Source organism: Lichenostomus cassidix, chromosome 9 (genome assembly GCF_008360975.1).
Source record: "Lichenostomus cassidix isolate B80296 chromosome 9, HeHo_3.0, whole genome shotgun sequence".
In the NCBI taxonomy this organism is placed as follows: Eukaryota; Metazoa; Chordata; class Aves; order Passeriformes; family Meliphagidae; genus Lichenostomus; species Lichenostomus cassidix.
The window spans coordinates 14,875,994-14,891,688 of NC_139490.1; the positions used below are offsets into that span (position 1 = coordinate 14,875,994).

Consider the following 15,695-nt stretch of genomic DNA (forward strand, 5'->3'; position numbering starts at 1 on the left):
TTATTTGAAAACTTACCATGATAATAAATGTAAAATTAAAAGCATTCTGATGTAGAAACACTGGGACAAATTCCAAGTGTGTAGTTAATACAGAAAATCCCCAAATGCAGAAGTAGTACCTTGTTCTCTCCTTTTTGAGCTGTCACTTTCCAAAGATACTGCTTGAAGGTTGTTAGTAGGATAATTTAATTCTTATCGTCAGTGGTTTCCTTTGGTGATGTTTATTTTCTTCAAATAATTTTCCAGTCTCTCTTTTAAAAATATTATTATTCCTTCTAAGATACTTTTAGGCTTTTTTTTTCCCTTTTTAATCTAGTTTATCTAATTCATCAAAGTTAAAGCTATCCTCATGTGTCTCAGGAATAAATTTTTGCATTTGCTTTGTGGTAGTTAAGGTATGATAAAAGTATCCTGAGGACAGGCTAATCTGTATCTTTTATGCAGTGGTGAAAGTGCCTAAAGGCACAGCTTGGTCTAAGCTCCTCAATAGACAGCCCAAGCTGCTCTGTGAAGGCTCCACTTGACTGTACAAGCCATGCAGCCCAGGCTGTTAATTCAGATAACTAAAACCTGTGTTGTTTTACTCTTTCATAGTTTGTCTTGTCCTACTCGTCTCTATGGCTGAATTTTTGCCACTGGGATTCTTACTTTGAGTTTTTTATTGTGTGCTGGGTAACATGAGGTGAAAATGTACCTTTTCCTTGATGAATACATGACAAGGTTTAGTTCATAAACTAAACAAGTAAAAGTTTTCTGAGACCTCTTGCTTTACTTCTGTGTGATTTTTGATCATTTCTTTGGTCTTTCTTTTTAATTTCCTGGTAGTGAAATTCTTTGTAAAATTTTCCAGCTGCTGAAACTAAGGCATGAATTTTTTAGTTTAAGAACCTTTTCAATTGTATGGAAATATTCTGCTTACTTCCCATCATCAGTTTTTGTCCAATGAAGTGTAAGTCTTGGGTATAAAACTTAAAAAGTAACTTGGTTATTTGGTGTGTAAATTAATTTTATCTTCACTCAACTGAAATCCATAATTCTGCCAAGGCTGATAGAAAAATAATTTGATCTTTACTTCAGATTTGATCCAGATGTATGGAAGAGGTCTGTCAATTTGAGGTGCTTCACAAGTTTTTAATAATTTAGCTTTCAATAAGTCACTTGAATAAAGTATTTTTTATGGACAAATTTCCAAGTTTCTTGATATACATGACAAGCTTATTCTAAGGTATAATAAGTTAAAAGTGGGTGATTTTATATAAAAAAGCAATCATGTTGCCAGTGCTTTTATTTATATTGAAGCAAGAGTGATATGAGGAGACCACAAGAATGCTGTAGGCTGCTGTAAGCAGAGTCACACAGTAAGGCTGTGGACCATGTCAGTTGATACATTTACTTTATATAATTTCCTCCTCCTTCCCCCACTCTTTTTCTGTCTATTCAAATGAGATTTTAAAGGTTTCTTCTCTTAATTGGTGAATTTTGTACAATGGCAATTTTTTTATCTTCTAAAAAATTTCTAATTAGAACTGTAAAAGAAAAATGAGAAAGATCTGAGTGGATTTTTTGTTTGATTTTTGTATGTGTGTCTTTTTGATCTACATCCTTTTTGAGTCATTTCTCACCATGTTCCTTCCAAGTTTTATTACTCAGCAAGGTACTTTAATTGCCTCCTGCAAATCTTTCTGAATAAGTTATTTATGTAAAAGGTAAAACATTTAGGGAAATATTATTTGTTTTGTTTTACCTTTTGGTGACACAAGTTTAAAGTTGTTTAGACAAGACTGAAAAGACTCAGAAGTCAGCAGCAATGTGCTGATTTGCTGATCATGTGGTTCGGGGCACAGTGTCTAGAGGTTGGGAAGAATGCTATTTCTGAGATCTAAAAATAGCCCCTGTCAGCACAGAGCTGTTCACCCCAGAGACAGTACCTGCACTGTGTGAGAATGAAGGGGGAGAGTGTAGCACAACTAACCCAAAAAGAGCAGTCTGTATTCTGGAATGGGGTTTATAAAATGGCTGCTGCATCTGCAAACAGCCTTTTGCAGCAAAGGGAAAGAGTTATGGTGCTGTGATTATGCAGCATGATTATGTGGTTAAATTTCAGCATTTACCTGGCTGGAGACAGCAGAAGACTGGCTTGTACCTTCTGTAACACATTCCTTCCATGCTTAGAGTATTTTTAAAGAGTTTCTCTTGTTTTCTCTCTCTTGTTTTATTAGAGAGTGTGCTTATTAGCCAATGAGAAAAAAACAACCTATATGGTTCAAGTTTTGAAATGAGAAACTGAATTGTGTGGATTAGGAATAGCATGAAGCACGTGGCATTTCCCATGGTGCTGGTGGCTTTTAATGCCAGATTACTGCTAGAGAGAGGTGGTCACAAGGGGGTTGGTCTGTAGTACAAGCCAGGTATCATCTCTGCTTATGGTTTACAACAACATTTCTTTAGAAGCAAAGATTTTAAAAAAAGGTATTTGATTGAGGGAATTTCTGAACTGTTTTTAGTATCTCTACAGAAGAATATCTATTCTGTGGAGTGCTGTGGGTGGGCATCAAGATTGGCCAAAGAGGTAGTGAGAAAGTGCAGCAGGAGGGATTTAATAGTGTCTTAAAGAAGAGATGGCAATTAAGGGTTCAATATTTAAATATTAATACATTATTCAAGTAAAAGGCAGGCTTTCCATTAATTAGACTTATAGATTCATACTCTTTGTCCCAATGTTTCTTGAAGTTAATGAGTGATTCCTGCATAAACTATTTATGATATTTATAAAATGTCTCATCAGTATTTGTTTTATGTCTGGATCTTCATATATTCATGCTAGCAGTAATGGTACTAAAACATCTGAAAATGAGTTAAGTGCAAAACTTTACATTGCTGGAGTCACACACCTATTCTTCATTGCAATATATCTTGAAAAATTGAAATCAGATTAAATACATTTTATGAATCTGAAAAAATGAGATAAGAGCTCCCTGATGCACAGTCCTGATGCAGGAGTCTTTCAGAAGTCCTCATGAATGCTAATAGGTTAAAGCTAAGGATCTCTGGGGTGAGTTGAAAGTGCTGCTTGTTACGTGTTTTGGGGGGAATCTAATCTACCCAGCACTGCGCACTTCTCTCTTTCAGGGAATAATATACTGGATTTTGGAACATATATTTTTCTATAAAAGATTGTTGCAAATGCAGAAGATTTACTGAATTGTTTAAATAAGAGCTCTCTTGAGAAAAATGATGCATTAACATTTTTCTTTAAAAATTAAAAAAGGTCTTTAAAGGGCTTTGAAGGACATTCTCAGCTTGTATGACATCTCCCACAAAAATCCTTTATGATTTGTTGCATGCATCTCTTTTGTCCAAGCATGCTGTCACGCTCTGACTGAGAACTGGCACATTAATTTTGAGAACACAGGCTGCTGTCAAATACTGAAGAAACCAAACCAAACCCAATGTATAATAAAAGCATTAAATATATTTATATATTTTTATGATTGCATTTTAGAAGTTTTACAGTGATTGTACACCATCTGTGTCTGTATGACGCAGTTAATTTACCCTGACACTAAATTAATATACCTGTTTACTAAGGCAGCAGTTCTGTGCTTCAGGTGTATCAAAAGATACACCTGTGGCTGGTAGACTTGCAGTCAGGCAGGTCTAATTTCACAGAGTTTCCAGTTGATTTGGAAAACTGGTGCAGATACACCTGTGTGGCTGTACAGACAGCAGATCATATTTACCAGTCCAGTTAACAGCCAGGACACGAAACAACCATAGCTTTTTTTAAAAGGCATTTGGATATTGAGTAATAATTCATAGGATCATAGAATATGCTCAGTTGGAAGGGACCAATCAGGGTCATCAAGTCCAACTCCTGGCCCTGCACAGGACACCCCCAGAGCCACACCATGTGCCCAAGAACATTGTCCAAACACCTCTTGAGCTCTGTCAGGCTGGTGCTGTGATCACTTCCCTGGGGAGCTGTTCCAGTGCCCAACCACTCTCTGGGTGAGAAATCTTTTCCTAATATCCAACCTAAACCTCCCCTGCCACAGCTTCATACCATTTTCCTTTTCATACAAGTACAAAACTGCATGTTGTGTGATTATTGTATGATTATTACTTAGTTTTAAGAAGTGTTTATTTGGAAGTTTTGGGCATAATGTAGAAGGTGGAGCTGGCAGTGCTGAATTTGTGTGCATGCAACCTATTTCCTTTCTTTCTCTTAACAGTGTTAAAAAATGAAATTATGTTTGCAGGTTTTTATCATGGCTGTTAGGATATAATTTCTGTTAAAAAAAAAAAAAATCTGCTTCTCATCAGCTTTCATAATAAAATGTTGGAAAAATTGCTCTTCTGCCTTGGTGTGCCCAGAGCTGAAGCAGTAATGATGAGAGCTCTTTCAGAAAAACAGTGAAACAAATAGTTGGGCATTAGTATTTTGCCTCCATTTCCCCACAGGTAATATGATAGAAAAGTATATATATCTATAATAGTAAAAAAATGCATGTAAATAGCTTGAAATGACTTGTTTTTAGACTTTGTGCTTTATTTAGCACTTCCATGTGCTGCTTAAGCAGCTGCTTAAAAGGAAAGATGCTGCTTAAAAAGCAGCTTTCATGAGATATTGCTACATTAGCTTTTTAGCTTAGTGTCTGCTTATAAAATCAAAGGAAGACATTTATGAGCAAAACTGCTGTTTCACAGATAAGACCTTGCAGATAATAAGGTAAGCGGTTTCATGTTAATATGAATTAATATTTTTATCTTAACAGAAAATAAATCCTCCAGCACAATCTTTAAATTATAATGCTTATTTGCATCACAGCAAACAAAAACTGACGTAGACTTGTCAGTTGACATTATTTGGCATGTCATCTGGTTTTCTCCAAGATGCCCAGCCTTTTAGATCAATACAATATAATTAGCTGCTTTAAACTATACTTATCAAGTAGTTAAAAAATACTTCCTTAAATAAAAATGGTAGCTGTACAAACTCACTTGAAAATAGGTGCTCTAGCATCTTTGTGGTGAGATGAAGAGTACTGATGCCATTCAAATGCCAACACCTCTAAGGCAGCTTGCTTGAATTCCTAGAAACTTTTCAAGGTTTGGCTTAAAAAGGAAAATTAATGCTTGGCTTCTCAAGCACAAGATATCTGCTGCTTTTTAATAAGTGTGGGAGCCATATGGTTTTATGTCAGGAAGGATAATATTTTCCAACCCAAAATGCTGTCCTGCCTTTCAAATGTGACAAAGGATTTTCTTTTCCAACTCTGCCCTGAGCAGTTATTTACTCTTCTGTTGTTTTTTGGTTAGTTAATGAATCTCCTTGCATGACCTCATCTTACATTAATGAGTAGTCACCACCAGTATGACTGCAGCTATATTGAATAGGCAAAACGAGACAGTGTAAAAAATACCACGTGAAAAATAAATAGTCTAGAGAGATATTTTGAAACGAGTTGCTCTTTTCTAACTTTTTATCTGGTAATAGAATTTCGCTTTAGGAGGCTAATTGTGTCTGGGGCTTTGTGATGTTGTGTTTCATGTTGTTACAGGCCTCTGAAACATGCACACCTTTCTGTCTAAAGAAAGCAGTTTACTGCACCTTGAAATTGTTTTCACTTAAGCAAAAAATTAAATAGGACAATTTTATTTCATAATAGGAGATGTGTGAATTGAATTCACTGAAAGCCACGTAATCAAGTTACTCTAGCTTTAACAAGTTGCCATGTGTTAGCTGAGTCCATGGCATATGTGCAGTCATTTGACTTAACCCTCCTTCACTCTGGACCAAATTAAATCTCTGTGCCCTGCACTTGCCGTGGTTGGGGTGTTCAGCTGATGTGCAGAACCTCTGTCTGTGTGTGTGACTGTTCGGTCCTTTTGTGCAAGGCGGCCTTGCTTGGGGGTTTGGTGACAACTGGTCCAGTTAGCAGGGCTCTCATTTTTAAGTGTGTAATTTGCCTGGAAGGGCCCTATTGTCCACAGATTTGAGCATTGTGCTCAGCTGAACATTTCCCTAGGGTTCGAGGCATAAGAGCTAACCTTGCAGAAAATGGCCTTTTGGTAAACAATAGCAGCAGCAGCAAAGTGTGAACAGCGAGAAAAGCGCAGTGAAGTGTTAATTTCAATGCTTTGTTTTAAAAATGGCCTTTTAAAGCAAAAAAAGAAGCATACAGCTGAAATCCAAACCACTCTGAAAAATGCTTTGAAGAAAGGGTAACTTTATAAGTATGATAACATTAATATCCTGTCCTTCGTTGCATGTACCTCATCTCATATTAGTGGATGTAAACATCAGACTAGTTACTATTTTAATATATTGTATTATTTTAATTGTACAAATGATTGTATTGTTTTAAGCTAGCATTTAAATAATTTTTACTCTGTAGAGTAATCTTTAATTGATCAGTAATTTATTCAAAATTAATTTTTATTCACTGCTATTTCTAGCAAGTAACAGTGGGAAATTATTTTTCTAGTCTGTCTTCAGAGGTTCATCTGCTCAAATTTGTAATGTTTGGTGAAATACCTTTCAGTTGTTTTATTAATTTTAAGATTATTCTTTCTTCAAATATGACTTTGGTGACCAATTCATAATCAAGATATTTATTTTAGGTTGATCACATGGTTGTTTGCATGATAAGATCTTGGACGGGCTGCTTAACCTGATCAGTGAAATAAGGATACCAGTGCATAACTGGTACATTATGCAGTGTACTAGTGTGAGGCACATTTTAATAATGCTCATAAAATGCTTTGAGATCTTCAGCTACTAGTGTAACATACTTCAAAGTGTATTTAAAAGTAGGGTAGCCACTCACAGAGCCTCTAAGTTGAACCAGTCACTATAGATATATCCTAGCCAGCCTTGCCATCCCATCTTCTGCAGCTGCCCTTACTGCAGTCCCAGCTACGTCACTTGTATTCCACCACACCTAACTGTGCTTGTGAAGTGTGGAATCAGAGATTCTGGTGGTCTACATTTGGGCCCAAAATAGTTCTCTGCCAGCTTGGCAACATGTTTGAAATGCTGACAAATAAAGACATATTGGGAAATTGTGATACAGGAAAGCTTTTAGAAGAATAGTCTTGTCACCCTTTGCTGGGCTTTCACTGTTATTTTGGACCGTAAGCAGAGTCCTTGAAGCTGTGGGAGAATGTCACACTTTAAGCTACTGCCACAGCTCCTTTTTAAGAGTAAGTGTATTGCTGACTGTTTCATAGCTCTGTCATGGGGTTTGGTCCAGTCAAGTTATTAAGTTGGGTAATTGTTTAAGTAACAGTGAAATTCAGAAATTGACATTTGTTATAGAGGAAATGTAATGGAAGGTGTGTTTGGGAATTTTTCTGTGCTTAAGTGAATTCAACTGGCTTGCTCAGTTCATAAATATATTTTAACTGCCAGTCCTGCAAAACTGAGCTCCAGCTTGAAAGTCAAGCTGAGTGCTGTTTCTTCCCAAAGTTTTGGTAATAATTTTCTGACACACAAATTTTGCTTTCTCTTACACCATTGTAACACTCTCACTCTCAACCTGCTTCTGGTAGAATTGTAGTAATGTTACTAAGGATGTAACTTGAGCAGCAGCACACTTTTAAGTGATTATGCCTGAGAAGAAAGTATATGTTTGATTTTAGGAGCCCAAGCTGTTTTTTTGGTAATGAAGGAGGAAAGCATACCTATCTAAAAATTGATTGTGACTATGACAGAAATTTGGAGAAGAAAATGAATGCAATGAGAAGGTTTTCAGTCACTTTCCAGGAAAAATTCTTTAAATTGCTGTTTCATGTAAGATTTTGAAAAATAAAATAACTGAAAGAGTTCTTGAACTGATTGTCATTAAAATCTATGTATACTTTCAAAAACAGTATCTGACCAAGGCTTCTGTGAATAAAGCACAGTAAGCACGCTGATCTATATAGAATTTGGGTGAGTTGTGCCACCTATAAATAGTGCTATTTGTGGACAAAATAGCAATTTTGTTATTGCAGCTATATTTTTTATCCCCAGATGCTATGTTGCCTAGCAGCATCATTAGAGAGTGATCTCAGATGTTCTGTGCAGTGCTGATGGCACTGATGTACTGCATCAAAGATTGCAAATGGCATTGATTACCTGTTTCTCACTTCTTGTTTTCTTCTTATGTATGATAATCATCCTGAGGCAAACTAGGAAAGGATTCCTGACCCATTTTTCATATTCTGTAGAACAGTATTGGTGTCAGGGTCCTGAGAGTATTGGTAGGCCCTAATGACCCTAAGTATTAGGGTCATGGAAAAGGGGATAAATGTTTGTCCATTTGTAAATCAAAAGCAGGCATTTACTACTTCAGCATGTAAAGATAAAGTTTCAGAATTTAGTGCGTTGTGAGAACATCTTGAGATGCTTTTCCATTTCTTAGGTCTGTAAAATGAGTTAAACATCACTTCTATGAACAAGAGAAGGATTGAGCTTGCTTAGATTTGCTGGATGAAAAACTATTTTTGAGATTGAGATATGCAGTGCCAAAAGAGAGGGAAATTGGTTCATATAGTTAAAGTAAATTTACAACTTCATGCTTAGATCCAAAAAGACATTGAAGCATGGTGGTGGTTTGTATAGATGTCTGTTTTCATAGTACTTTTCATGGTATTGAATGTTAGCTATATGGCATGATACATGGAGATGAAATAATCTTTGGATAGAATTTGGACACAAAACATTTTAGGAGGAAGAACTAGAATTCAGGTATCCTTTTTTCTAATTTCTTTTTTCTTTTTTCTGGTGGGTACTGTAATCAAAATATAGTTCTCTTTCTTTCCTAGCTTCCTTTCTTTAAACTATTCTTGTGTCTACAAATTTCAATGGCCACAAAAGAAGAGGTTGAGTATATTGACCACTCTTGTTTAGCTTGCTGGATAACATTTTCTTTTGTGGTGGGAGAAATGTGGTCAAACAGAAAATTTCTCTTGATTCTTTTACACTTTGTGTTAATTCTATGACTTTCCATCATCTGTGGATAAACTATCAGATATACTTAGGATCACTAAGGCTTATAAACAATTGTCAGTATGCTCTGATAACAGCACAGTTGTTTCTAGAAGCTGAAATCTGATCTGGAAGTATCATAGCTTCACTATGTTATTCCATGACAAGAACAGAAGATGTGGTGCAGGCACACCAAATACTGCTGCCTTGATCCTGAAGGACTAATACTGTCTGGTTTTCTTCCATTTAACTGTATCTCAGTTTCCCATTTTCCAAATAATGAATAACTGACTTTACATGAGGAATGGGGAGGAGAATTTACATCACCTTATTCTGGGGCCCTTTTTAGTTTTTCTACCATCTTGACTTAGCAATGCCCTTGGTGCCAGGGATGCTTACTGTGCAGGGAAGCTGTAGGCACTTAGTGTCTTCGAGAACTTCACTGCTTTGCAAAATGTTGAAATTGGCTGCTGACCCCAAAAGCTTTTGGTGTGGGAAAGTGTTGAGAGAGAAGAAGAGAACAGATGGAAACTGATAGACATCCCACTGCTGTCTCATTTCCTTGGGAAACGAGGCTAAAAATAAGTTGAAAACTTGAGGACTGATACTTCATTGTGAGTGAGTGCCCAATCCCCTTGGCAGTCATTCTCACTCATCCAGGAAACCTTTTGGTAGACTCAAAGACCTACATTTCTGTGAACTGGAACTAAAAGGATAATCTATTGTTCCAACCAAAGGTGAATATCTTTGGAATATGTATATTCACTGTGTAGAATACAGAGAAATACATTTGAGCCAAATGCAAAAGGTGTTGTTGTGTGTCAGAGCATGTTGGGTGCATACCAAGAGTTTGTGAATGATTTATAGCGAAATGTTTTGCCTTTCATTAACATTTCGTGCAATAGGATAATGTTCTTGGTGGTCTGCTAGCTTCAGACTTCCCTATTTTGGCTGTACACTATGGACCAGCTCGCTGACCTCAGACTGCTGTGTTTAGAAGAAAGGCATTGCTCAGAAATGAGACTTGTGAAGGCAGCAAACCCGTTTGTGTAGTCTAGAAAGCATACACTCAAATAATGTTTGAGTAGTGGTAATCTGAATGGCATTATATGATCTTCTGAAATTATCTGGACATAATGATGACACCTGTCGTCTTTCAGTTTGACTTTATTCCCTATTTTTCATTCTTAACTTCCTTGAGTAGTGAGTGAAACAGGAGCATCCATACTTAGTGCTCCCACATGTAAGTGTGTGGAACTACCAGGGTGGAATGAGCTGTATTGTATTTTACCATGCATTCTGCCAGTGAAATTGTGCTGGCATTTCCCAAACTATCAAATATGTATGCACAAAGCTTGAAAATGCCTGCTCTGCAGTCTAAATGACTACTCACATCACATTATGATTTATTAGGCTTGAGAATTGTTTCTGTAATATTACTGTAAATAACTCAACCCTGAATTCTGCAACTAAAAATGTTTTGATGCTATTATTTTTTTTTTAACTGGCTTTAGAAAACCAGCAAGGTTGGACTGAACAAAATTACCTTTTGCTATAAACTGCTGTAATATTTTTCTCTAGACCTGAGATGAAGGCTGTAAATATACTTCTGAAATTATTTCCCTATCTAGAAGTTAAAAATAGAACTTGAAACTCACTCTAGTTCAGTTGCTGTTATGGGAATTGGGGAAGGAATTAATTGAAGTGCTATGACCTGAGACAAGCAGGGTGTTATATTTAGATGGTCAAACATGCTTCTTTTAGCCTTAAAATCTAAAGATCTCAGAAAGTTGTATGCAATTTCTATAGAGTGAAAATAAATACCCATGTTTGTATTTTTCTAGTATTTAGAAATTAGGTGAGATAATTAGAAATTACAGAAAAATGTGTGGCATTCCAGAGAGAATGATTTTTTCAGTGGTTTGCCTGAGGGCTTTTGGTACCAAAATAGTAACAAGATTCAAAGTACAAAGAAGGTTGATTTTGTATTTCTTTAGGGAACTGTCCTGAAGAATATGTAACAATCTGCTTCAGACAAGGAAATGTGAACCCAAAGACATTTTCTAAATACCACATTCTTCTAAGCATTCACATATAATTGCATGACTGCCAGTGACAATCGCATTCAATTGTTAAAGAAAAATTCTGGCTGCATCCTTGAACAGATGGGTAAAAATGGGGTATGTATTGAGGCCAGAATAAATTGGCTTGCTTTGAAGAGGTCAACAGATTACAATAATCTTCACTAGCCAAAACACACCATTAGACATTTGGAACTGTACCCAATGCTTTTTTTTTTTTTTTTTTTTTTTAAATAAACCTGATCCTTTAGGATATTCAGCTAACTTGTATTCCCACGTATACCGAAGCCAGTGACGTCTATGTTGGACATTAGATTTTCCTGTTTGAAGGTAGGATTTAGGGATCATAGGCAACTAATAGCTGAAGGAATGCAGCATTTTAAAATGTGGAATCTAAAAATGAAGAACAAAGAATGGAAGTTTCCATATGACTTTCTGTGGAATTTGTAGAATTAGTCATGCTTGACACTTCCATATGCAGAATGTAAGTAATGCTTAGCAGCTGTTCTGAAAGAGAATTCACTTGAAGTTCTGGGTGTTTCACGAAACTTTTGTTAGTTCCTGTTCATTAAAAAAATTTTGTTCTACTATTTTTTTTTCTCTTGACTAGATGTTGTGCTATCTCCAGTCTATAATGCAAGAAGCTGGACTGCATCTTTGAAGCTCCTTAGATGTTTAGGCTGTAAACAGATTTTGCCATTTAAAGTGGAAAATCTAAGAAAAAACATTCCATGTCATACACTGCATCTATTTAGTGTTCTTCTTTTTAAAATTAAAGATACTTATTTTAAAAAAACCCATCAATTTTCCTTAAATTTACTTTAATTCTCTCTATTTTCTAAAGAAAAGAGGAATCATGCAATGGTTCTGTGCCTTTAATGTTCCATTCTGGTACTATGGTCTTAGACCCTTTGGACTCTACCTGCAATTAAGAATAGTGAAGTCAAAGTTTGACAATCTATGGAAGGATCTTTAGTAGGTTTTTATGCCTAAATTCTGCATACACTATATACAGTATACCAAACCCACATTTTTGTGTCAGTGCATATTTATTCTCACCAGACAAAACAATTCACTGATGCCACACATGGAGGGGCTGCAGCCCGGGAGTCTTATCAGTGTGCAGGAACAAGGCAGTTCAAGCTCAAGTGAAGTACAGGAGCAGGGGCTTTGCATTTTGACATGAACTCTGACTTAATCACATGTCATGGGCTGTGTATATGCCCCATTTTATCTTTCCTGCTGTTCTTTTTTTATTTTTCAAATAAATCTGTTAGGAATATGTGTGAGAGTGATGTTGTTACGCTCCAGTGTGTTTTAATAGCTACCAACCAACAATTTTTTTATTCCATGCAATTACAGCTGCTAGCCAGAAATTCATGAATCTTCCTCTTCCTTGTCAAATGCTCCTATTTTGATGTTTAGTTCATCTCTGCTTGTTATATCACCTTATAGAGAGATCAGATCAGACATTCAATAATACTTGCATTGCCAGTACACAAATAAATGCTTTCAAGTGGTGTAAGTATATTCTTGCTAGCTTCATAAAAAATAGAGCCAAAAGGATTCTTCATCTTTTACCAACATAATGAATCAGGGTGCTTTTTAGCTCTGAAGTAACTTTTATGAATTCATTTAAGCATATTTCTCTGGAAAATCTGATTTTAATGTTCCTTGTCATTGAAGAAATTAAAGAAATATATTTTTTAACTTTTCGAAAGGTTAAAGCATTTCATTTTGAAACCTAAAAAATGGTAGTAGGTTTGAGCTCTGGAAGTAGATCTGTTTCACCATCCTACCTTCCTTTTGTTAATCCATATAATGAGGTTTGTCTCCAAACAGTATTTTAATTTGCATTTACATGGACTGCATTCAGAGAGGTGTATATTAAGTATGAGCAATTTTGTTCTTAGTTGACAGTTTATTTCAAATCAGTTTTATTTGTTTATCTAGCTGCAGAGCATTAACAGTATCAGCCTATTTTGTCATATAGCAAGAATATTTTCTTTTTTTTTTGCTTTTTAAAGGTTTTTTGAATGATTCAGTTACCAAATGCATTGTGGCTCTACGCTTGACTGTGGTGGTGAAAGTGAGTACCTGCATGCCTGTGGGAAGCCATTCAGACACCTTCCCATGTTCAGGGAAAGGGAAATGCGTCACCAAGCCAGAGGAGGTAAGCTGAACTCAAGACATTCCTGTCATGTGGAAATTCCGTGGTAATTGTACTTGGTCCTTGGAATGTTCATACTTGCAGCTGTGTTACAGGCTTCTAAAGCTCCCAGATGGTACTAAATGATAACAGTGTATTTATTTGCTATACCTGCAAATCAAGCACTTGAAGTAAGAAAATAACAGATACAAGATGCAAAGATTCACACCCTGCCCTGGCAATAAAAACAATTGTTCAAATCAGATATAAGATGATTTGTACATCTTTGTGCATCTTGTTCCTGTAGAAAGACATTTCTTTATAAGAGGACCAAGGGTACTTGGGATCTCCAATCTCCAGACCAATGTGCTCAAAGTTGTTAAGTTTTCAACCTTGTCTTAGGTTTTAGGTCTGCTTTAATCCAGTACTTCTCTCTCCATGCCTTAGTAATTGCTTACTCAGAATAGACTGACCTGGGCAATGGAATTGCCTGACCATAATTATGAAGAGAAACGGAATGGAGTATTTTGTTAGTGGTTGCAAGTTTTCCTGTACAGCTTTGTCCTTTACATAATACTACATTGAGAGATTATGATGGCAATTCCACTGGACATTGGGGATTTTGTGTGATCTAGCAACATAAGAAAATAAGAACCAAATCTCTCAAATTTGCAGTCTGTATTCTGATTTTACAAAATCAGACTGGGCTTTTGTGATTTAGATACTGTATACTCTGTTACCTTCTATACATGTTTTTTTTTATTTCATGGATTAAAAGTCATTTATAGCACAAATATGCACAGTTAATCTTTGGTTTTATTAATATACATTTGGGAGATAAAAGCAGTAGTAACTGTTGTGTAAATATTAACAGCTGTGAGCCTGCTGTGAGCACAAAAGATTTGGCATATTGAGTGGATTCACTTTTAGTTCATCTGCTACCATTTTCTGATTTAAATTCTCAATAAGCATGTTTGATAGAAAAATGGTGTTTTTAATTGTAACAACAATAATTAAATTGCCACAGTAATCTATACATGCACGGCAGTACTAACATCTGGAATAATTATCTGTTTTATTTCTCAAAAATTAACTTTATAAAATGCTTGAGGTAATGTGTGAACATAATTATTGCAAGATGAATTTAGAAATAAATGCAACTTTAGTATACCAGCTGGCTGTTATCCAAATAAATTATTCATTCAGATACAGTGTTCTATTTCACAGTCCGGTTTAGGTTTTGTGCTTTACTATATTTATTATTTTTATTTTATAAATTCAGTATCTTGAATTTGACTTACATAAATAATATGTTCAAGTTAACTATATGTATAACCGCATATAAAAACACTGCCTTTTTCCATTTTAAATTGCCTTATTTTGTATATTTTCATGTTGTTTGTCTAATTTTATGACTCTAATTTCTTTCTCTTGTTGCATGTCATGTTATGAAATAAAAATAAATTGCTTCCTATATCTATGTTGAAGAATTAATGCTTTTCTATATTAAGGAAAACCCATATATGGCCTCTAATAATTACTCACGTGTTATTAATCTTTTAAGATGTGGTAAGTAAAGTAAAATTTTCTGTAAGAAAGACAGACAGATTGGCTTCACAGCAAGAAACAGAAGCAATTATTTAACCCAAAAAAAGATAAATCAGTATCTGTATATTCCCACCTGTAATCTTAACATTGGTATCTTTATATGTTAAAACTGGAACAGTTAGTGGTGAATTAGCCCTGCCTTGTGTACATGCAATATGTTGTTTTCCCTGGCAAATAAACAGAAACATTTAGGAGTGTTCATAATTTTCCACTATTCTTTCTCTGAACCTAGTAAAGGGAAAATTAATTAAGGCAGTTTTTGGTGTAACATGAACTACTGTAGTTGACCAGGACCCTGTGGCTGAAGCTGTGAGACACAGAAACCATGTCAAAGCCCACCTCTGAAGAGGTGTCTATCAATTAATGGCAGTCAGAGATTTGGAATCAGCAGGATTCTCAATATGTCTAAATACAAAATAATATATAAAAATTAATGTCAATGTATTTATATGACAATAAAATATATTTAGATATCTTCAAATAAAATTTTAACTTAAGAAATGCAATTGCTTCTATTGTTGCTGTCCTGAATTTTCTAGAACTTGAACAAATGGGGAATACTCTCAGTGATCCCCTCAAATGCCACCAAACCTGTGCCAGGTAGTCTGCTGGGCTGGGGTAGCTTGCTAGAACATCAAATGCAGTGACCAAAATGTCAATAATTTATATCCAGCCTGCTACTCCAGGGGGAATAAAAATGCCATGTTGTCTTTTTGTCTGTACTATGTTTTTAAATCCGTGAGCTTTCCTTGCCCTTTAGCCTATGAGGTACATAAGAAAACTTCAGACAGGAAACTGATTCATGCCCAGCATGATATGATAGAAATAGAAGGTGCATATTTCATTAAGTAGAAGGTTTTTGCCATTGTTTAACTCAAATTAT

General features: G+C 35.5%; 1 protein-coding gene across 1 annotated transcript in view; it reads left to right on the top strand.

Moving 5' to 3' along the window:
* Positions 1–15,695, top strand: part of DNER (delta/notch like EGF repeat containing) — a 111,304-nt gene that overhangs the window by 59,022 nt on the left and 36,587 nt on the right. The window contains exon 5 of the mRNA XM_085069563.1: positions 13,083–13,228. Within this exon, the coding sequence (XP_084925689.1) occupies positions 13,083–13,228 (146 nt within the window). The remainder of the gene's footprint in view (positions 1–13,082; positions 13,229–15,695) is intronic.